The following is a 23,424-nucleotide window of genomic DNA, read 5'->3' on the forward strand; positions in this document are numbered from 1 at the left end:
GGAATAGTATAATGTTTTTTAAATAAGGAAATATCTGCCGATAATTCTTTATCATGCAGACAATTATATTGAAACATTCCAGGGCCGCTGCGAAAAAGGTAGGCTCTCTCTACCGTGCTAGAAAACTACTGACACCTGAAAGTATCCTGTACCTCTGTAAGGCCACCATTCGCCCATGTATGGAGTATTGTTGTCACATTTGGGCTGGTGCATCTGCTGCTAGTCTCTCGCTCCTAGACAAGGTTAAAAAAAGAGTCGCCAATCTGATAGGCCCTGAACTGGCATCTAAGCTTCAGCCTCTGTCCCATCGACGCAACATTCCATCCCTCTGCTTGTTCTACAAGTATTTTAATGGTGAATGCTTTGACAAACTGCAGACACTTGTGTCCCCACGACGTAGACACCCTCGACAAACCCGACAGGCAGCTAAATCCCACCCTCACACAGTAGAGATCCCTAGATGTAAAAGATCTTTCTACTGCAGTAGTTTCTTCCCCAGAACCGCTAGACTCTGGAATTCTATTCCAGGTTCCTGCTTCCCTAACTGTACTGAAATGCAGAAGTTCAAGTGCAACGTGAACCGACATCTTGCTGCCCAAATCCCTACATAGTGCCCCAGTAGTTGCTGCCCCTGATAGTAGCCCCCTACACCAAAGTGGCAATGTGCCTTGTTTGGGGTGAAAATGTAATAAATAAATAAAAAATAAAAAAACAATTGGCCAAATAAAACTAGAAGAACATAATGTTCAGTGTTTTTATTCAATTATGAGAAAGTATTTAAATAATATAGGTTTATACTCGCGACATTATATAAAAAACCGTTATTAAAACCCCAACATATCAAAAAACAAACAAGATATGGATGAAAATGTCAGAAGATAAAATTAAAACTACGATATTCAGTGACAAATCTAAATTTAATCTACATAATTTGGATGGAAACAAAAATATGTCGAAAGAAAGGTGACCAACTAAATAAAAAAAAAACTGTTCGCGGCACTGTAAAATTTGGAGGAAGGTATGTTATGGTTTGGGCGTGATTTTTCATATTATGGCGTCGGAGAATTATTATTCATAGATGTGAAAATAGATGCTGCATATTATTGAAATAAGCTAAGTTCTTCATTGTTTGATTCTGTTAGAAAATTTTGTACATTGGCACTTTTCAAGTATACTTTTATCAAGACAACAGCCCAAACAAACTAGTAAACTTGCCATGGAATTTTTTAGAGAAAATTCCATTACTCTAGAAAGTTAGTCTGCATAATCACCGGATTGCAGCCCTATAGAGAACGTGTGGACAATTATAAAATCAAAAATTGGCAAAAATATGTTAAAACAAATAAAGCAGCCATAAATAAAGATACCAGTGAATTTATGCAAAAAAAAAAAAAAAAAAACTTGTTTTGTCATTCAAAAAGAGAGCCTATATGTTGTATCAAGCTAAAGTTCGTTATATGAATAAACCATTTGTAAGTGACCACTACTTTTTAGAGACGCAAAGTTCCCTTTTTAATAAAACTTAAAAAGTAATTTTCATCACAAAGAAAATATATATTACACGTGGGAAATAGAAGTTTCTTTGATATGATATATATTGATATATTGCTATTGTATAAAATTTGCATACATTTATGTTTATTTATGAAACTGAATAATAATTTTTTTACAGACTATATATATATATATATATATATATATATATATATATATATATATATTAGTGATCGGACGATTCCAATATTTTTTCCGATTCCGATACAATTACCGATTCTGCTTCCGATTCTTTATAAATCTCTAAATATTTTTCTATGAAGTTGTTATTGTTTCCCGATTTCCGTAAAACCACGTTAGATATTTTCTCAAACGTAAAAATACACATTTGGGGGACGATCTATCGATTTTAGTTTTACTAATAGTTCAAAACTAATAGATACTCATTATTTCAGTATTACTATCAGCGGTAGAATATTTTTCTTTATAGAAAATCAAATAAAAAAGCCAATTAAAAGAATCATTTTTGGCATCGGAAAAAGGCACAACTTTTTACGATCCGATACCGATTCCGATACCCCCAAAAGTTCCGATTTTTTCGATTCCCGATTCCGATAGATCATCCCAACACTAATATATATATATGGTTTGAAGGGCCCTTGAATGAAATCTAAAGTAAGAGAGTTCAGTGTAACACAGAGCAAGAAAAAAATCAGCATATTTTAATGTAAACAATCAACATATTTTAAGCATTCCTTATTATAATCTTTTTATACCACCGCAAGCGACGTGACCACTCCGATAAAATCCAACCTAGCAGTGTTGCAACCGAAGAATAATCTCGTTCATGCCATCTTGGTATTGTTCAAGAGTTTTTTGGGGGTGGGCGGCGCTGCGGTAAGGGGAGGACAGTGAAGTAATAGGGTCGGAAATGTTTATTCCAACCCGGAGTCAGGTGAAATGAAACATCCCACTTCATATTGCCACACGTGTTGGAAATTTTGATTTAGCTATCTTGAACCTCTGCGTCGAAAGGAATGTGGAGTTCTGTTTTATATGACGAAATTGTAAACATTAATAAATTGGAAAATTGAAAAAAAATATTTTGTATAAACAAACCATTTTGAATATACAAAACTGAATCATAATGTTATTTAATTAAAAGACTGTTTGGTCCCCCGACAAAAGGAGGGTCGACCTGTAAATTCACCCTTGTCCGCTCGTCCGTGCGTTCGTCTGTTCGCACTTTTATTAATAACTATGCCTTGGAATTTTTTGAAATTTTGCACAAACATTAAACATGATATGAGTAAAAAGGTAACAGAACGGATTTTCCGGGAAAACTCCGGTTGTCCCTCTGGGGTGCCTTTCGGGTTAAAATAGCTAAAATCAACACTTTTGTGCTTATTAAAAAAAATCGATGGCTTGAATTTTTATAAAATATTCGAAAAAGTTGTAACTAACTGATTTCTATATAATTTTGTTTGTCTATACTTCGCAATAACTCTTGGGTGTGCCCCAGGGCCTCTTTTAGGGCCAATAAAAACACTTCAGTTTTGAGACTATTTTACCATATTTGTTCCAAATTTTCTGTTTAGCAGTTTTGCATGGTGCGGAACTCAAATTTAAATTTTTTAAAGCCTTGGGGACTTTTGAGGCTTAATGGAGGTGGAGCAAATGATGGACTTAGTCATTTCTTTTTTTTTTTTTTTGCATAGCGCAGAACTCAAATTTATATTTGCATATGTTAAGGCCTAAAACTGCACCGTTTGTTCATTTTCACTAGGATTTGACGTTCCCTGGGGACTTTTGTGGCTAAATGGGGGGGGGGGAGGTCAAATGTTGAACATTTTTATGTCTCATTCACTGTGCACTCACGGGGGGGGCATGCATGCTTCACTTATTTATGTATAAACAGGCCAATATATAAAAAATATATTTTAACTAAATTTTCTTAGGTTTCTAATTAAATAAAACAGACAACTGCACATTGCACCTTACAAGGTATAGTAAGCACAAAAGTTGTATTACACTAATAATGGAGTCTGTATAACACTAATCATAATAGTTTTCTGGAAGACTATAACACTAATCATGATAGTTTTCTGGAAGACTATAACACTAATAATGATAGTTTTCTGGAAGACCATAACACTAATCATGATAGTTTTCTGGAAGACTAAAACACTAATCATGATAGTTTTCTGGAAGACTATAACACTAATCATGATAGTTTTCTGGAAGACTATAACACAAATCATGATAGTTTTCTGGAAGACCATAACACTAATCATGATAGTTTTCTGGAAGACCATAACACTAATCATGATAGTTTTCTGGAAGACTATAACACTAATCATGATAGTTTTCTGGAAGACTATAACACTAATCATGATAGTTTTCTGGAAGACTATAACACTAATCATGATAGTTTTCTGGAAGACCATAACACTAATCATGATAGTTTTCTGGAAGACTATAACACTAATCATGATAGTTTTTTGGAAGACTATAACACTAATCATGATAGTTTTCTGGAAGACTATAACACTAATCATGATAGTTTTCTGGAAGACTATAACACTAATCATGATAGTTTTCTGGAAGACTATAACACTAATCATGATAGTTTTCTGGAAGACTATAACACTAATCATGATAGTTTTCTGGAAGACTATAACACTAATCATGATAGTTTTCTGGAAGACTATAACACTAATCATAATAGTTTTCTGGAAGACTATAACACTAATCATGATAGTTTTCTGGAAGACTATAACACTAATCATGATAGTTTTCTGGAAGACTATAACACTAATCATGATAGTTTTCTGGAAGACTATAACACTTATCATGATAGTTTTCTGGAAGACTATAACACTAATCATGATAGTTTTCTGGAAGACTATAACACTAATCATGATAGTTTTCTGGAAGACTATAACACTAATCATGATAGTTTTCTGGAAGACTATAACACTAATCATGATAGTTTTCTGGAAGACTATAACACTAATCATGATAGTTTTCTGGAAGACTATAACACTAATCGTGATAGTTTTCTGGAAGACTATAACACTAATCATGATAGTTTTCTGGAAGAGTATAACACTAATCATGATAGTTTTCTGGAAGACCATAACACTAATCATGATAGTTTTCTGGAAGACTATAACACTAATCATGATAGTTTTCTGGAAGACTATAACACTAATCATGATAGTTTTCTGGAAGACTATAACACTAATCATGATAGTTTTCTGGAAGACTATAACACTAATCATGATAGTTTTCTGGAAGACTATAACACTAATCATGATAGTTTTCTGGAAGACTATAACACTTATCATGATAGCTTTCTGGAAGACTATAACACTAATCATGATAGTTTTCTGGAAGACCATAACACTAATCATGATAGTTTTCTGGAAGACCATAACACTAATCATGATAGTTTTCTGGAAGACTATAACACTAATCATGATAGTTTTCTGGAAGACTATAACACTAATCATGATAGTTTTCTGGAAGACTATAACACTAATCATGATAGTTTTCTAGAAGACTATAACACTAATCATGATAGTTTTCTGGAAGACTATAACACTAATCATGATAGTTTTCAGGAAGACCATAACACTAATCATGGTAGTTTTCTGGAAGACTATAACACTAATAATGATAGTTTTCTGGAAGACTATAACACTAATCATGATAGTTTTCTGGAAGACTATAACACTAATCATGATAGTTTTCTGGAAGAGCATAACACTAATCATGATAGTTTTCTGGAAGACTATAACACTAATCATGATAGTTTTCTGGAAGACTATAACACTAATCATGATAGTTTTCTGGAAGACTATAACACTTATCATGATAGTTTTCTGGAAGACTATAACACTAATCATGATAGTTTCCTGTTAAACAAATGTAATGAAACACTGATTAAAATTGAATTAAAAATATTAAATTAAGACCGACACTTAGTATTATTATCATTAACAAATATATCGTATGATAAAAATGCATTCAGTTAAAAAAAAATTAAATTCAAAATTTTATTAAAACATTAAAAAGATAAACGTTACTATTCCCAACATAAATTATTTTAAAAGAAATACAGTTAAGAAAATAATTAAAAACTGTGCATTTTTGTGTTTCTGAATTTTTTAGACAAGGATTGATAATTTGTATTATTTGGATTATTCGGACTACTATTCTCATCTTGAGTGTTATTTCTACAACGTTTCGGCCGATGTAACCTCCAATCTTCTTTTTTTTTAAATTACATTTTCACCCCAAACAAGGCACATTGCCACTTTGGTGTAGGGGGCTACTATCAGGGGCAACAACTACTGGGGTACTATGTAGGGATTTGGGCAGCAAGATGTTGGTTCACGTTGCACTTGAACTTCTGCATGTCAGTACAGTTGGGGAAGCAGTCACCTGGAATGGAATTCCAGAGTCAAGCGGTTCTGGGGAAGAAACTACTGGAGTAGAAAGATCTTTTATATTTAGGGATCTCTACAGTGTGTTCTTCTGGTGTATTTTGTGGAACTCTAGAATATTTCTTACTGCAAAGGGCCCGTGGCGTAGTGGATAAAGTACTTGATAAAATCCAATTGTAAAGTAATATTAACGACGAAACGAAAACTTGCTCCCTCCGTTGATGAAATAAAAGGTTATGTTGTAAAGTCTGAATAATAGAACTATTCCCAAATCTGATAAGATGTACAGGGGGAGGATCCAATAGTAGTGACCTATTGTTAAACTTATTCAAGTTTTAAAATAGGTTACTACTTCTGGGCCAGCCTGTACCTGAAGAAAGTTGGAGGTTATATGAAGCAAAACGTTGTAAAGCCAACAATCAAGATGAAAACAATTGTCAAAATATAATATGCTTTTGCCTTACTCATTCCTAACTTAACAAAATGATATGCTATTTTATAGAAGTTGGAAGCAGTTTAACCACAATAAAAAAAACTTGGCCTTTTGGTCAAGATCAAAGTGTAGTATCTGTTCCGGCAGATACTGCAAGCTATGACTAGCTAGGACTAGCTATGACTAGCAAAGACCAGATGTGGGGGCAACCCCACATGTTTGACCCTTAACCAGCTCCCATTTCCCTCCTCTCGGGAGCTGGTCTCCTTTTTTCCCTTCCCCCTCCCTTGACTCCTCACATTAAAAATTGGCCTTGTGCCTAATTTGCTCGGTGGGGGAGCAAATAAATACAATCTGTTCCGGCAGATGCTGCACTTAAGATAATTTGTACCAGTCAATGGAGGGGAAACCCTCTATACTGGGACAATTATTATTTTTGGTAACCAGAGTGACCCCTTTTAGGGGAGCTGGTTTTTACCTCACATTAAAAACGGCCTTGTGCCTAATTTGCTCAGTGGGGGAGCAAATAAATACCATCTGTTCCGGCAGATACTGCAAGCTATGACTAGCTATGACTAGCAAAGACCAGATGTGGGGGCAACCCCACATGCCTGACCATTAACCAGCTCCCATTTCCCACCTCTCGGGAGCTGGTCCCCCTTTTTCCCTTCCCCCTCCCTTCCCTCCTCACATTAAAAATCGGCCTTGTGCCTAATTTGCTCGGTGGGGGAGCAAATAAATACCATCTGTTCCGGCAGATACTGCAAGCAAAGACCATATGTGTGGGCAACCTCACATATAAGACCTTGGTCAATGTAGGGGCAACCCTTCATACCAATTGTCATTATCCAACTCCCCTACTCCCCGGGGAGTTGGTCCCCATTTCCCCTTCACTCCTCACATTAAAAATCGGCCTTGTGCCTAATTTGCTCAGTGGGGGAGCAAATAAATACCATCTGTTCCGGCAGATACTGCAAGCTATGACTAGCAAAGACCAGATGTGGGGGCAACCCCACATGCCTGACCTTTAACCAGCTCCCATTTCCCACCTCTCGGGAGCTGGTCCCCTTTTTCCCTTCCCCCTCCCTTCACTCCTCACATTAAAAATCGGCCTTGTGCCTAATTTGCTCGGTGGGGGAGCAAATAAATACCATCTGTTCCGGCAGATACTACAAGCAAAGACCATATGTGGGGGTAACCCCACATATCAGACCTTGGTCAATGTAGGGGCAACCCTTCATACCAACAGTTACTATCCAGCTCCCATTTCCCACCTCTCGGGAGCTGGTCCCCTTTTCCCTCCCCCTCCCTCTCTCTCCACATTAAAAACGGCCTTGTGCTTAATTTGCTCAGTGGGGAAGCAAATAAATACAATCTGTTCCGGCAGATACTGCAAGCAAAGACCATATGTGGGGGCAACTCCACATATAGGACCTTGGTCAATGTAGGGGCGACCCTTCATGCCAGTTGTCACTATCCAGCTCCCCTACTCCCCGGGGAGTTGGTCCCCATTTCCCCTTCACTCCTCACATTAAAAATCGGCCTTGTGCCTAATTTGCTAGGTGAGGGAGCAAATAAATACCATCTGTTCCGGCAGATACTGCAAGCTATGACTAGCTATGACTAGCAAAGACCAGATGTGGGGGCAACCCCACATGCCTGACCATTAACCAGCTCCCATTTCCCACCTCTCGGGAGCTGGTCCCCTTTTCCCTTCCCCCTCCCTTCACTCCTCACATTAAAAATTGGCCTTGTGCCTAATTTGCTCGGTGGGGGAGCAAATAAATACCATCTGTTCCGGCAGATACTGCAAGCAAAGACCATATGTGGGGGCGACCCCACATATAAGACCTTGGTCAATGTAGGGGCAACCCTTCATACCAATTGTCATCATCCTACTCCCCGGGGAGTTGGTCCCCATTTCCCCTTCACTCCTCACTTTAAAAATCGGCCTTGTGCCTAATTTGCTCAGTGGGGGAGCAAATAAATACATCAAAGTGTAGTATCTGTTCTTCAGATGCTGCACTTCCTTTTCTTGTTCTCTTTCGGTGAAGGAGCAGTCCTTCACGACCGAGACAATTTTTTTATTTTTGTACCTTTTCTCCACGTTAAAAAACGGCCCTGGCGTCTAACTTTGTCCCATGGGGAGGCATTGTAAATAGGTACAATAAAATATTTGTTGGGATTACGGTAATCGTAGTCGCCATCTTTATTATTGACATACAGTAAGGTTCGTAACCGGACCAAAAGCGAACGACGGCTTCTACATTTGAGATTAAAATCCAGGCCATTTAATTAAACCCGGGTTAATTCAATTCGGTTACGTACTTTATTTTATTTTAATACCCAGAATAGCGACTACAATTATAGCAATCAATAGTTAAGGTAGTTAAAATGCCTCTAATTTCTATTAAATATTAAATATTTGTCTTCAACGCAGGTATGTCGTAAATGAGTAGTTAAAGAAAAACATATTGTTTTGTTCTAATTCTCCAAGTTCCAGCCATAGATTTTTCCCTCGGACCCAAAGTCAACAGAGTTTAGGCCATTTTGAAATGTTTGTCCCTTGTTGCTGGTCGTGTGCAGCTCTAGGAAATCCACCCTTACAGGCTTTAAGAAACGGATAGTTTATTGCTAATTGCCTGAGCCACCCCTTATCAGCGAATGCACAGACATTTTTTTAACAAGCTAGAGTGTTGTCCGTCAAGGACATTGGCCCTTCAATCCCACTTTTCAACCCTTGTGTCACATCATCCCGAGGTGAGCGATAAATGACTTTCCAACTGTATTTCCTTTTAAATAATGCATGTTGCTCATAATAACATTTACAAAAATATAATAGAAAATATAAAATTAATCCAGATAATTAGTAATCGTAATATTAACAATGATATGACATTAAAACGATAAATAGAAAAATCATTAGTTAATGTTAATCAACATCAACAAATAAAGTTGCACGATAAGAAATAATTGCTCGTTAGATGGTGAAGAACATGTTTGTTCGTCGCTTCCGAAGATGATTGTATTAATGTAGGTGTTTTCTGGGCCCGGACAAGGCCCGCCAGTTCTATCCAAGCTCTGAAGCATCTTCCGCATGTAGGGATGTTTCTGTAGCAGAGGCGCTGACTGCCCTCCTTTTTTTTCTCGAATAGTAAGTTTCATCACGTGTTGTTAAATGTGTGCATATTCCGCAATCATGACTTTTTTGTGGCATGTCGTACGTTAGGATCATCTGTTTTGTGGCATGTCGTACGTTAGGATCATCTGTTTTGTGGCATGTCTTATGTTAGGATCATCTGTTTTGTGGCATGTCGTACGTTAGGATCATCTGTTTTGTGGCATGTCGTACGTTAGGATCATCTGTTTTGTGGCATGTAGTACGTAAGGATCATCTGTTTTGTGGCATGCCGTACGTTAGGATCATCTATTTTGTGGCATGTCGTACGTTAGGATCATCTGTTTTGTTGCATGTTGTACGTTAGGATCATCTGTTTTGTGGCATGTCGTACGTTAGGATCATCTGTTTCGTGGCATGTCTTACGTAAGGATCATCTGTTTTGTGGCATGTCGTACGTTAGGATCATCTGTTTTGTGGCATGTCGTATGTTAGGATCATCTGTTTTGTGGCATGTCGTACGTTAGGACCATCTGTTTTGTGGCATGTCGTACGTTAGGATCATCTGTTTTGTGGCATGTCGTACGTTAGGATCATCTGTTTTGTGGTATGTCGTACGTTAGGATCATCTGTTTTGTGGCATGTCGTACGTTAGGATCATCTGTTTTGTGGTATGTCGTACGTTAGGATCATCTGTTTTGTGGCATGTCGTACGTTAGGATCATCTGTTTTGTGGCATGTCGTACGTTACGATCATCTGTTTTGTGGCATGTCGTACGTTAGGATCATCTGTTTTGTGGCATGTCGTACGTTAGGATCATCTGTTTTTATGGCATGTCGTACGTTAGGATCATCTGTTTCGTGGCATGTCGTACGTTACGATCATCTGTTTTGTGGCATGTCGTACGTTAGGATCATCTGTTTTGTGGCATGTCGTACGTTAGGATCATCTGTTTTGTGGCATGTCGTACGTTAGGATCATCTGTTTTGTGGCATGTCGTACGTTAGGATCATCTGTTTTGTGGTATGTCGTACGTTAGGATCATCTGTTTTGTGGCATGTCGTACGTTAGGATCATCTGTTTTGTGGCATGTCGTACGTTACGATCATCTGTTTTGTGGCATGTCGTACGTTAGGATCATCTGTTTTGTGGCATGTCGTTCGTTACGATCATCTGTTTTTATGGCATGTCGTACGTTAGGATCATCTGTTTCGTGGCATGTCGTACGTTACGATCATCTGTTTTGTGGCATGTCGTACGTTAGGATCATCTGTTTTGTGGCATGTCGTACGTTAGGATCATCTGTTTTGTGGCATGTCGTACGTTAGGAGCATCTGTTTTGTGGCATGTCGTACGTTAGGATAATCTGTTTTGTGGCATGTCGTACGTTAGGATCATCTGTTTTCGGCTAAATTTTTCAACGAGTCGTAATACAAACCGAAATATTTGAGGGACACCTTCAAGCTGTCATTGAAACATTTTCGCTATTAACTGCTGTCATTTTACGTTTGACCAACTCACCGTAAAGAAGTTGTTTTGGTAATCTTGAGTATGAGATGCAGTATATTATGACCCGCCCAAGAAACCCGACACTGTTACAGCATAGTATGTGCTGACGGGAATCTTAACTTTGCTACAATTTAGTATCTTGTTCTACCACTTTATTTTCATCAATATACGGAGGCAGGTGATGTGGAAATGGTTAAGTATCTTACAATGTCTAGCATATACGGTTCATATCTCGGAGGGGTATATGAGGATGGTAACTATAATAACTGCATATTTGAAGTTTAGTTTGCAGCTAAATTCATCTGCACTCCTACACAGTGAAGCGCTAGCCTTGGGCATTCTGTAGTCGACTTCATCCTTTATGTGTAATGCCGCTCTTCGCTCGCATGCAGGGGTTTGTAGACCAAAGGCAGCGTTAGCCTGGACTATCCTGCAGTCGACTTCCTCGTCTATACCTACTGCCCCTAAATCGGCACTGCCCAAGTAAGTGAACAACGTTTATGTTGGTTCCACAAATAGGTATCTCGTACTCAATATATCGTTTTTAAAATGGAGGCTGGTACATTATGTCAGTCTTTTTCATGTTGATAATCAAGTCGAAATTGTCGCGTGCCTCAGAAAAACGATCAACAATATCTTGCATGTTTTACTCCGTGGTGGCATTGAGAGTATAATTGTAAGCAAACTGAAGGTCTCGTATTTTTTATATTTTAGTTATTCATTAGAAGGTAATCGTGATATAAATAATATTGTATAGAAGGTAACAGTTTTCCAGAAAAAGAATAGCAACAAGAAGAAAATAGTGAGTAGAATTTTTCGTTAACAGTTTTTATAATCACAAACATTAATTTTCAAAATAAGAATTTATAAATCAAACAAATTTGTTGAAATATTTTTAGTCAAAGAATGTAACCTGTTTAGTAGAGAATTTTAAAGTATGAATACGATAGCATATTAAACTAAAGGAGTGAGTTAATCACACATTACTAACATAGGAAAAAGGTTGAATATTTCCCACCAAAACGCACTAAAAAGATCTGATCATCGCCTTTTCCCACATCCCGGATTTCATAAAAATAACACATTGGAAGCATCTGAACCAGATCTTATTCTTGATATACTCGTATAAAGAAAGGCTCTGCCGAAATAACCACTGTTCTCTTTAAGGTCTATAAAAAGTGCCTCGACCGATCGCCTCATACATATCTTCCCGCTCCTCACTAACATTTTTGAATCCTTAATCAATCTAGCAATATTCCACCATCTTGAAATGTTAAACTTTCTGATTAATAGTATGGATTTAAGCAAACTTGTTCCACTGCGCATTATTAACTTTCATTCGTGAATGCATACCCCGTACACCGAATAAGGCACGTGGAGATAGGGCAGAAGCACTTGATATATTCAAGGTCTCTCACAAGATCTGGTAAGAAGGTTTTCCCATTGAAATTAATTCTTACGGTATTACTATTTAAGATGACCAGACGATTCTCATCTAAAGGTAACATCTAGGTTCAAAGGTCGGTACGCTGACCCTTGCCATCCCTAATCTTTATAAACAACTTCTCTGATTGAAACTTAGGAGTAACTAAGTAGTTCCAGAGTTTTAGTTGTATTATTGTAATTGCTTTAATGTCCAACTCACAACACGGAGGAAATGAAGAAGTAGAGAGGGAAGAAGAAAAAGGGGGAACGAGAAAGTACAATAATAATAATAATAATAATAATAATAATAATGATAATAATAATAATAATAATAATAATAATAATAATAATAATAATGATAATAATAATAATAATAATAATAATAATGATAAGGATGATGATAATAATAATGATAACAATAATAATAATAATAATAATAATAATAATAACAACAATAATAATAACAATAATAACAGCAATAATAATAATAATAATAACAATAATGATAATAACAATAACAATAATAATAATAATAATAATAATAATAATAATAATAATAATAATAATAATAATAATGATAATCCCGAAAAACTTTGAAAGAGAATGGGAGAAATTGGAATCAGAGGAATGACTGAAAAAATACAACGAACAACAATAATGAAAACAGCAGAAATATTAAGGAAAACCATTAAATGTGGCGTCTAACACACACGAACCACAAGCGCTGATCGAAAAAAACTGCTACAGAGGCAAAACATGAAGCGCTACATCGAACCAAGAACATCGAAACTGTATATCTATAAGTTCTCTACCCCTACCCACATCTCCCATTACCACATCACTGCCCCCCCCAAAAGAGTGAGACCGAATAGCCAAGTAGTCAAGGAGGAAGGAGAGACCGAGGAGTGAGCACAGACCTCCACTCTATGAATAGAGCTGGGACCTTGGGGAGGCTTATTTCCACTCAAATTCCAGTAAAGACCAATGAGCACTGCCAACGAGAAATCAATGACAAGCAGCTGTTGCGATAATGCAAATTTATTTGCAAATGGTATCGAAAGAGGTGGAAAGTACTGGAGAATCTGGGGATACTTGTTGTCACCACAGACTGTATTCAATGATATCTTTGATGAGCTGTGTGAAAGCTCCTTGAGAGCCAATAATAATAATAATAATAATAATAATAATAATAATAATAATAATAATAATAATAATTATTATTATTATTATTAATTAGAAAAAATACAAAATCAAACGAAAGACGAATAAGAATTAGATGACTAAGTAGAGAAAGTGAAATAAGAATAATAAGAAAATGTTAGAGAAGAGAAAGTAGATGACAGAGAAGATAAATGGGGAAGGGGAAACAGGAGAACTGAAAGAAAGAAAGAAAGAAGACGAGGAAGGCGAATGGAAAGAAGGGGAAGAAGTGAAAAATGATTAATAATAATAAAACAATGAGACGAAGAATACAGAAGAAAGAGAAAGACGACCAGAGAAAGAAAAAGAGAGAAAATCAGAAAAGAAAGAAAAAAAAGAAGTAATACAAAAATAAAAATGGAGAAGGAGAGGAAGAGTCGAAAAAGATGGGGGGGGGGAAGGAAATCTTTGAATGCGATCAGAAATGATGCATCCTCGAAAGACATGGCAAATACATTTTATTATTGCAAAAATCAAATTAAGAGCAATCGTCCAAAATATATTAGAAAGAATCCAAACCAATCAAAGGAAATATTAGCCAAGAGAAAGGGTGCAAAGAATCATGCCGGCAGCAGGCTAGACGGAAGAGGAAATGGAGATAAATTAGCAGGCAGAAGAAGGTAGCGGCCAACTGCAATGTCTTTAATAGCCATTATTATGGTTGGGAGTTATTAAGAAAGGGTTGGCAGGATTGTTATTTTGGTTACCTATTATTATATACTTATGTGTGAGATCTTTGTTGAAAAAATTATGATTTTGTTGAGTTCTATGCTGTGCACTACATACCTGGAACGATTCGTCACTCAAGGTTTCGCCCTAGGAAACCGAAAATATATTCATAAGAGAAGAAAGAGTAGGTAAAGAAATAAAAGAAAATAAAAAAAATAAAACATTAAAAAATGAATTTTGTTTATTTTCAAAATGATTATGTTTGATACATTTAAAAAAGGGACCATTGGAAGTTTCTCTGGTCCCTTAAACATGGTACTTTTTTCTATCAAGGGACCTTGTAATGGCAAACAGTTCGCCTTCGTTTAGCAGCAGCTGAAATGACTTGATTAGAAGGCTCAACGTTGTACACGGTCTCACGTTAAATAATGCTGCTTACGTCACAATCCATCATTTTTTTTTTTTTTAGGTTTGGTGAAGCGTTGTATAAAATGTATCCACTAATTATAAGCTGCGTTTTATTAGGTTGGTGCAAAAATAATGTCGTTTTTTGACCTTCATATCAAAAAACAACATTATTTTTGCACCAACTGAATATTTGATTGTTATTATCCAGTAGTGAATACGAAATCCCGTGTACCCCTTCCCTCAGGCTTAAAGTATATGGTGCCATTTTCAATGTGTAACTTTAAAGTTTTTCTTCTTTATTTACGTCATTTTTTTATTTGTGTTATCTTACCTTACTTACCTCTATGCTGGCGCCGATGCTACTTCAGTCCTTTATATTTCTTCTTTATTTAGGTAATTTATTTATTTACCTTATTCTCTTACAGTGCGCCATTTATTTTTTAAAGCAATCCACTTACTCTCTCGTTTTAATATGCTACCACCGATTCTACTTTAGTCTTCTCCATTTCTTCTTTATTTACGTCATTTATTTATTAACGGCACGGTTTTACTCTCCTTCCCTTACGCTGTTGGTGATATTACTTAAGTGTTTTCCTTTCTTTATTTACGTCTGTTATTTATTTTAACCACTCCCCTACTCTCCTTTTCTGTCATCAACGTTGATACAACTTCAATCGTTTCCTTTTATTTATTTACATTATACTTTTTTTTAAAGTAATCTTTTTTACTTTTTCATGCTCCCACCGATACTAGTTTAATATTTTTCTTTGCTTCTTTCTTTACGTCATTTATTTATTTACACATAAAACACAAATACTATTATTGCATGTGTTCACCAGAAGTGTCTAATATATTCTCTGCTTCCTTTGTTGCAGCTCGTTAAACTCGTTAGTGTAGAGGTCTATCAATTCGCTGTTTTAATACCTTATTGTAAGACAGTTTCCTATTCCAGTAGTTTCTTTCCGTGGACGTTTTTTTTTTTTACTTTTGAAATGAAGTCTCTATAATAATATATACGAAATCTGGACAAATGAAAATATCATATATTTAAGCGTATTTTACGACCGGGCAAAGCAACCCTCCCATGCTAGTGTTATTTATAAATCTCAATATGTCTGTATATCCGTATATCTCCATATTTTCAAATGCATGCAATATGCGTGTCATGTTGGTATAGTAGTAATGTCACCAGCTTTGAATGCTAGTTTCGGGTTCGAATGTAGCTGATTGCACCCAAATACTTTTTTTTACTTTTTAAATCACGATTCTATATTAATATATACAAATTCTAGACAAATTCAAATATTATATTTAAACGTATATTCCGCCCGCTAGTATTATATATACACATAATATGGCACACACATATATATATATATATATATATATATATATATATATATATATATATATATATAAGCGATACATATGCGTATATCTTATATATTCTTCTATATATAGCATATCAATTTATCTTATATATTTGTCTATATATAGTATATACATTTATATATACGGGTATATATACATTAATAATATGACATACATATATATATATATATATATATATATATATATATATAAATACATGCATACATAACGTGTCATATATATACGTACATTGATGCCTCGATTCAGTCTTGAAACATAAAGGATGGCCCGTGTAGGGGCAGTTGCGCGTGTAATTGTCAGATAAGGGTTGCGCAGTTCTAACCATACTTCATCTGAATCGGCACTGTTTGAGGTAAGTGACAAGAAGAAGTCCAGGACGACTGTAAACAATGCCGAGATAATGTAAGATGCATATATATATATATATATATATATATATATATATATATATATATATATATATATATATAAAATGACATCTATGACATGTATATATATATACGTATATACATATATATATACGATGTACGTATATATATATGTGTGTGTGTTATATCATGTATGTATATATATAGTAGGCAAATTGTGTATATATGTACATAATATATATATATATAAATTTATATACATATATAAATTCATTTATATATCATGTGTATATATACATATATACACAATATGCCATATATATACACACATATATACCTACATACATAATATGACACACACACACATATATATATATACATATCTAAATACATAATATTATATATATATGTAAATATATGTATATATAAATACATATATCTACATAGATATGATATACATTTATATATATATATGTGTATATATATATATCTACATACATAATATGCGATACGTATATAAATATATAAATTTCATATATATATACATGCACATACATTTCATATACATATATATGTATATATATATATATATACATATATACATATATATATATATATGTGTATATATATAATTACAAACATCTTTTACACGTCAAAAATATACAGATTAGTAGAGATGTTTGTTTAACTGCGTTTGTTTAAAATAATTTTTGCTTTAGTTTTGTTTACGAATTCATAACTTGTTAACTATTCTGTACTTTTACACTTGATCAAGTTTTTATGGAATTAAAGGCTGAAGAGTAAACTAAAGAAATGAAAACATGTGTTTTGTAATTTTAGACCTAACTCTACTTTGAATTATTTCTCTCCAAACATTTCTCTCGGACAACACCAGATTAGTACACCATGTACTACGATGCAGTATTATAGTCACTAATCTTTCTAAAGGTTTAGCTTAATACTTGTCGAGCTTTTTACGATTTTTGTTTTCTTCATCTATTAATAAAATTGTATGACATCTTCGCGTCTATATGTGCGTTTCTCGCCTCCACGTGACTTACACATTATTACCCATTATTGGTACGTATAAAGAATTATTTATACAATCTATCCAAGATATCGGCGGAAAATCCCGAGGCAGTACTGAATTGGTCGTAACAGTTTACGATTTGGAAGCCGGAAGTTATATACTCACTTATGTATATGTATATATATATACAGGAAAATCACGTTATATATATATATATATATATATATATATATATATATATATATATATATATATATAGATGTATATAGTAGAAATGGTAATTAATAAGGTCTCTATGTGTGTTTGCTTGTCTTACTATTTTCCATTATACTACCGGCGAACGTCCGCTTTCCTTCAGTTCCCAGTATTTGTTTGCTAGAGTTGTTTTTATACTGTGTTTTTTTATTATTGAATGTACTTATATATACATATGCATATATATATATATATATATATATATATATATATATATATATATATATTAGTGATGGGATGATTCTAATATTTTCCCGATTCCGATACAAGTAGCGATTCCCATTCCTCATAAATCTCTAAATATTTAACTATAAAAAATGACATTTTGTCCTTATTACCGTAAAAACACATCTTAAATGTGTTAAATATTTTCTCAAACCTAAATCACACTTGTGGGGGGGGGTGATCTAGGGATTGGTAGTCTTACTGGTAGTTTAAATCAATTTAGTATTTTATTATTACTACAAGGAGTGCAAGATGTTTCTTAAACAAAAATAAAATAAAAAAGATAATTTTAGGTATCGGTTTTGGCATTGGAAAATAGGCCCAGTTTTTCCTATTCCGACATCACAAAAAGCTCCGTTTTTTGCTATATATATATATGCATGTATATATATTTTCACATATATATGCATATATATATATGCATGTATATATATATATATATATATATGATAGTTTATGTATATGCATGTTTATTTATTTATTTTTCTCTTTTGTTTATTTTCTATTGTTATTGTTAGTTTATTTTGTATCTCTATCCTAGAGCAAATTTTTCATGAAGGCATAATCTACATGGATCGTCTAGGTCTCTACATGTGTTTGCTTTTCTTAATCTTTTCCATTAGACTACCGGCGAACGTCCGCTTTCCTTCAGTTCCCAATATTTGTTTGCTAGAGTTGTTTTCATACTGTGTTTTTTTTTATTATTGAATGTACTTTTGTGGTCATAATATCGAGTTTTGAAATCTAAGGAAGTCATACCTACGTAATATTTCTTGTTATTCGGGGTTTCTTTCGCGAATATTGTGGCCTGGTAAACTATGCTTTTAGTAAGACATTTATTTTGAAGTGGGCAAAATGTGCGGTATGTACAGTTGCATTTATCTTGTTTGTTATTTTTTTCTAGTATGCTTGTTGTTGTCCGGAGTTGGTTTATTATTATGATAATTATTATTATTATTATTATTATTATTATTATTATTATTATTATTATTATTATTATTATTATTATTATTACTATTATTACTATTATTATTATTATTATTTTATTATTATTATTATTATTATATTATTAATATTGTTATTATTATTGTTATTATTATTACTATTATTATTATTATTTTATTATTATTATTGTTATTATTAATATTATTATTATTATTGTTATTATTATTGTTATTATTATTGTTATTTTTATTGTTATTATTATTATTATTGTTATTATTATTACTATTATTATTATTAATATTGTTATTATTACTATTATTATTACTATTATTATTATTTTACTATTATTATTTTATTATTATTATTATTATTATTTTATTAATATTGTTATTATTATTATTATTTTATTAATATTGTTATTATTATTATTATTTTATTGATATTGTTATTATTATTATTTTATTAATATCATTATTATTATTATTTCTGCTAGTTACATATGTATATTCTGTGTTAGTTTTATTTTTGTCATGATGTCCACATTTTTATTGTTTATTTTGTTGTTGTTTTCATTGTTTTATTTAATATTTTGTTATTATGTACTTCAATTATCATCTCTAAATTTTCGCAGCAGCTATAGGATAATTTTATGGTATTTTTATTGAACATTTTGTGTAAGGGATTGGTTGCGGGAAAGTGCTTTTCGATGAGATCTAGAAATTTCTTGCCAAGATTTGTTTTTAACATTTGATTTTTCGCTATTTCTTACCTACAGGATAAAATTTACTTTAGGATAGAGATACAAAATAATTTTAAAACTAACAATAACAATAGAAAATAAACAAAAATAAATACACATCCATATACATAAACTATCATATACATACATATATAGTTTATATATATATATATAAAAACTAACATATAAGAAAAACATTAGCCTAGATTTAAAACAGGTCAAGACACTAGATATCTACGCTACATAGCATACACAACGGAACGGGTCAACCGGAGGTCAACTGCGCCTGTGTCCTGTAAGTGCCTGCTCATTGGCTGATTAGGAAGTGATGAATACTAGAAAGCTGATTGGCTAACTAAAAACCCAATAGAAGTTGGGTACATAAAAACGCGAGACAACCACAAAATTCTCGCATAAGCCTGAAGAATCCTAGCGTGGATGAAACGCGGAATATTCTGCGTAGCTTAATCGCCATATATATTTTATAACTTACTAACTAGCTCTACCTACGTATTGAGCACTTTTGAAGGTAATACTTAAAGTTTACGCATAAATGTCTACTTTCGTATATTAATTTTATGTGAGTAAATGAAGTAGTTATATATATATATTTATATATATATTTATACATAATAATATATATATATATAACTACTTTATAAATGAAGTAGTTATATATATTTATTTATATATAACTACTTCATTTACTCACATAAAATTAATATACGAAAATATGAATTTATGCGTAAACTTTAAGTATTAATTTCAAAAGTGCTCAATACGTAGGTAGAGCTAGTTAGTAAGTTATAAAATATATATGGCGATAAGCTATACTGAATATTCCGTGTTTCATCCACTCTAGGACTCTTCAAGCTTATGCGCCATATATATTTTATAACTTACTATATATATATATATATATATATATATATATATATATATATATATATATATATATAAGTGAACGGGTCTGTGTGTCTGTTTGTGTGTCTGTGTACGTTTCCCCACGCAATAACTCTGTCAATTTTATATTTATATATTTATATAAATTTGATATACAGGGTACTGAGATTTGGGAAAGTGTTTGTGATCCATTTTTGGCAAGAAATTTAGCTGTTAAGGGGTCAAAGTTCAACGATTTGACCTTTGAGAACTCTACCAATTTCCTCTGCCAATTTTGGGTCTAAACAATGAAATTTTAAATATAAGTTTCTTGGACATGGATCTAGCTTTTATTTGAGCCCAAAATAATAAATGTTTAGGGGTCATAGTAGGGGTCAAATTTAAAAAAAAATTACCTCTGCGGTCTCTACCAAATTACTCAGACAATTTCTGGTCTAAACATTGTAAATTTGATATAAAAGGTATTCAGAGATAGGGCAATCTTCTTAATCGGTTCGGATAGAAAATTTTTAGTTACCAATATATAAATGTATGTATGTATGTATGTATGTATGTTTGCATGTCTGCCTAAAACTTTCGACAGAGGCGACGGATTTTTACAAGATCAGTATCGTTTTGTAAGTTCGAACTTTCAAGCGACAAATATTGAAAATTTGGCTAAAAACATTAATATCTTCACCTTCATCTGGGCACTTTTCTACAGGGGGGGGGTCGCTTTTTTCGTCGACATTTTTTAAAGTCATCTCTCTCCTTTCGATTGTCTAGCATTAAGTGAAACCTACGTCACTTCCGGTTTGGCGGTGGTCGCAACAACAAAGACCTCAGTTTTTTTCCTGTTCTTTTCCTCCTTCGTGGTAAGGGTCGAGTCTGCCTTCCTACTGCCACTTATTTTTTCTCAACACACACATCCAAACACCTGGGCAACGCCGGGATGAAATTCTAGTATATATATATATATATATATATATATATATATATATATATATATATATATATATATATATATAAAATGAAGTTTCTTTTCGCGCTTGGCACCCATAAATGACATAGGACACTAAACATGCGAAAGGTTACTTTTGTGTCAAGGTTAAAAATAACGTTTCTTTCCCTTTTCACCCTACCCCCCAAAAAAACCTTTTTCGAAAATAGAGATCAAGTGGCTTTCAAATCGTAAAACTTTTCGACCATTTCCGGGACCGACTCGGAATTTTCCGTAGATTCTTGGAATTAATTGAGTAAGTGTTAAAATCCCCTGGGCACACATTCCTTACAAGTTTTTTTAAATTTTCTATTAATCGATTATCTATTCCAATAAAAAACAAAAATTATTAAAATAATCTTCAAAAATCATGTTTAAAAAATAATTTAATTACGAAATTAAATCCACCAGAATAAATTTTACTTCATTCGTAAACAAGTCAGCCATTTTGATGTTTTGCTAATAGTTTAAAAATATTTCGTGACTCTTCAAAATTTGAACGTTTGCTATAATTTTTTTGCTGTTTTTAGTGTCTGTTAAAAGGTCCTCCATTCTTAACTATTCTGTACTTACCCTAAAAGACGAAAGAGAGAGAGAGAGAGAGAGAGAGAGAGAGAGAGAGAGAGAAGAACAGGGGCCATTACCTGTACAGTTTGGTTGGCGTTGAAAAGCATAATGCAAAGGAACCCCAACACTTCCTTAGCAATGTCGTCATTTCTGGATGCTAGGTGAGGCAGGCATTTGTTCATAGCACCACATCGGTCGTAGAAACGTTGGAGAGCTGCGATGATCTTCAGTTGCCTGGGAAATAGACGGAAGAGACATATCAGAATGTAATACTGAAATTGGGAGGCAGGCAAATAAGACTTAAAATCTCATAAAAAGAGTAAAAAACTCTATTTCCATTAAAAACAGCAACACATATGCAGAAGATATCCCCTGCCCAAGGCCACGATAAATCATTATAGAAAACATCGAAAAACTTATAAAACCTAAACAATAAGGAATGGCCAACATTTCATGCAAGATATTTACTCAAATGTGAATTATAACTGTGTTCTTCCTACTTAGTGTTTTGCTTTTAAAGGTTAAGGTGAATCAGTATCACCTATCGTTCTTGTAAGCTCCTTACATCAAGTGCCTTCACGCCTTGTTTGAAGCGATTTACATAAAAACAAACAAACAAAAAAAAAACAAACACAAACCCCAAAGAAACCCTAACACCAAACACAATAAAAAGAAACAGAAAAATAAAAATATAACCAACCAAATGCGAAGAAAAAGGTAACCAAAAGAAAAACATAAAAAGCAAAACAAAAAAAAAAAAAACGTACTGCAAAAAATAAAATAAATAAAAAATAAACACAACTGATGATTACGCAAAACCGATTCTAAACTCTCGAAAAAGTGGAAGTTGAAAACCCACAGCTTAAACCAACGAAACAACTCATTTCCTTTTTCCTATCCCTCTTCTCTCTCCACCCTCCTCTCTTTCTATCCACCCCCTTCCCATTATTTTTGAATACTGGTTCGATATGCAAAGAAGAAAATGGAATCTGTCAGATTACTGGTTTACCTATATTCAGTGTTTCAGTATCTTCTAATAACTATGGAGTGTTACTTGCGCACCGTGGGATCGTCTCTGGAAACGACAACGATAAAAATCAAGAGACATATATATATGGCCGGCTACGTATACTTGTGGGTCTTCTCTACGAGTTCTCTGCTGTGTCGTCACTGGTACGAATTTTTGCTGCTGGACCTGAACGCTTGTATAAAATACGCGACAGACAAAACTTTTCATAAAAATAGAAATTTATATAAGCATTTAAGAAGGAGCATTTCTTTTAGAACTTGAACGTTAAGTAAACGGCATCCCA

The 23,424-nt window shown here is 33.6% G+C and overlaps 1 protein-coding gene across 6 annotated transcripts in view; it reads right to left on the reverse strand.

Annotated features, from left to right (window-relative positions):
• Nucleotides 1-23,424, reverse strand: part of LOC145254652 (inositol 1,4,5-trisphosphate-gated calcium channel ITPR3-like) — a 1,190,449-nt gene that overhangs the window by 209,094 nt on the left and 957,931 nt on the right. For 3 of the 6 annotated variants that reach the window (XM_080113293.1, XM_080113290.1, XM_080113289.1), the window contains exons 46-47: nucleotides 22,189-22,345; nucleotides 14,418-14,447 (exon numbers count right to left, since the gene is read on the reverse strand). In XM_080113293.1, coding sequence (XP_079969419.1) covers nucleotides 14,418-14,447; nucleotides 22,189-22,345 — 187 coding nt within the window. The remainder of the gene's footprint in view (nucleotides 1-14,417; nucleotides 14,448-22,188; nucleotides 22,346-23,424) is intronic. The other 3 variants (XM_080113294.1, XM_080113292.1, XM_080113295.1) reach the window with 1 other exon arrangement.

This window comes from Euprymna scolopes, chromosome 30, assembly GCF_053919585.1.
Source record: "Euprymna scolopes isolate OS-2025 chromosome 30, ASM5391958v1, whole genome shotgun sequence".
Taxonomy (NCBI): Eukaryota; Metazoa; Mollusca; class Cephalopoda; order Sepiida; family Sepiolidae; genus Euprymna; species Euprymna scolopes.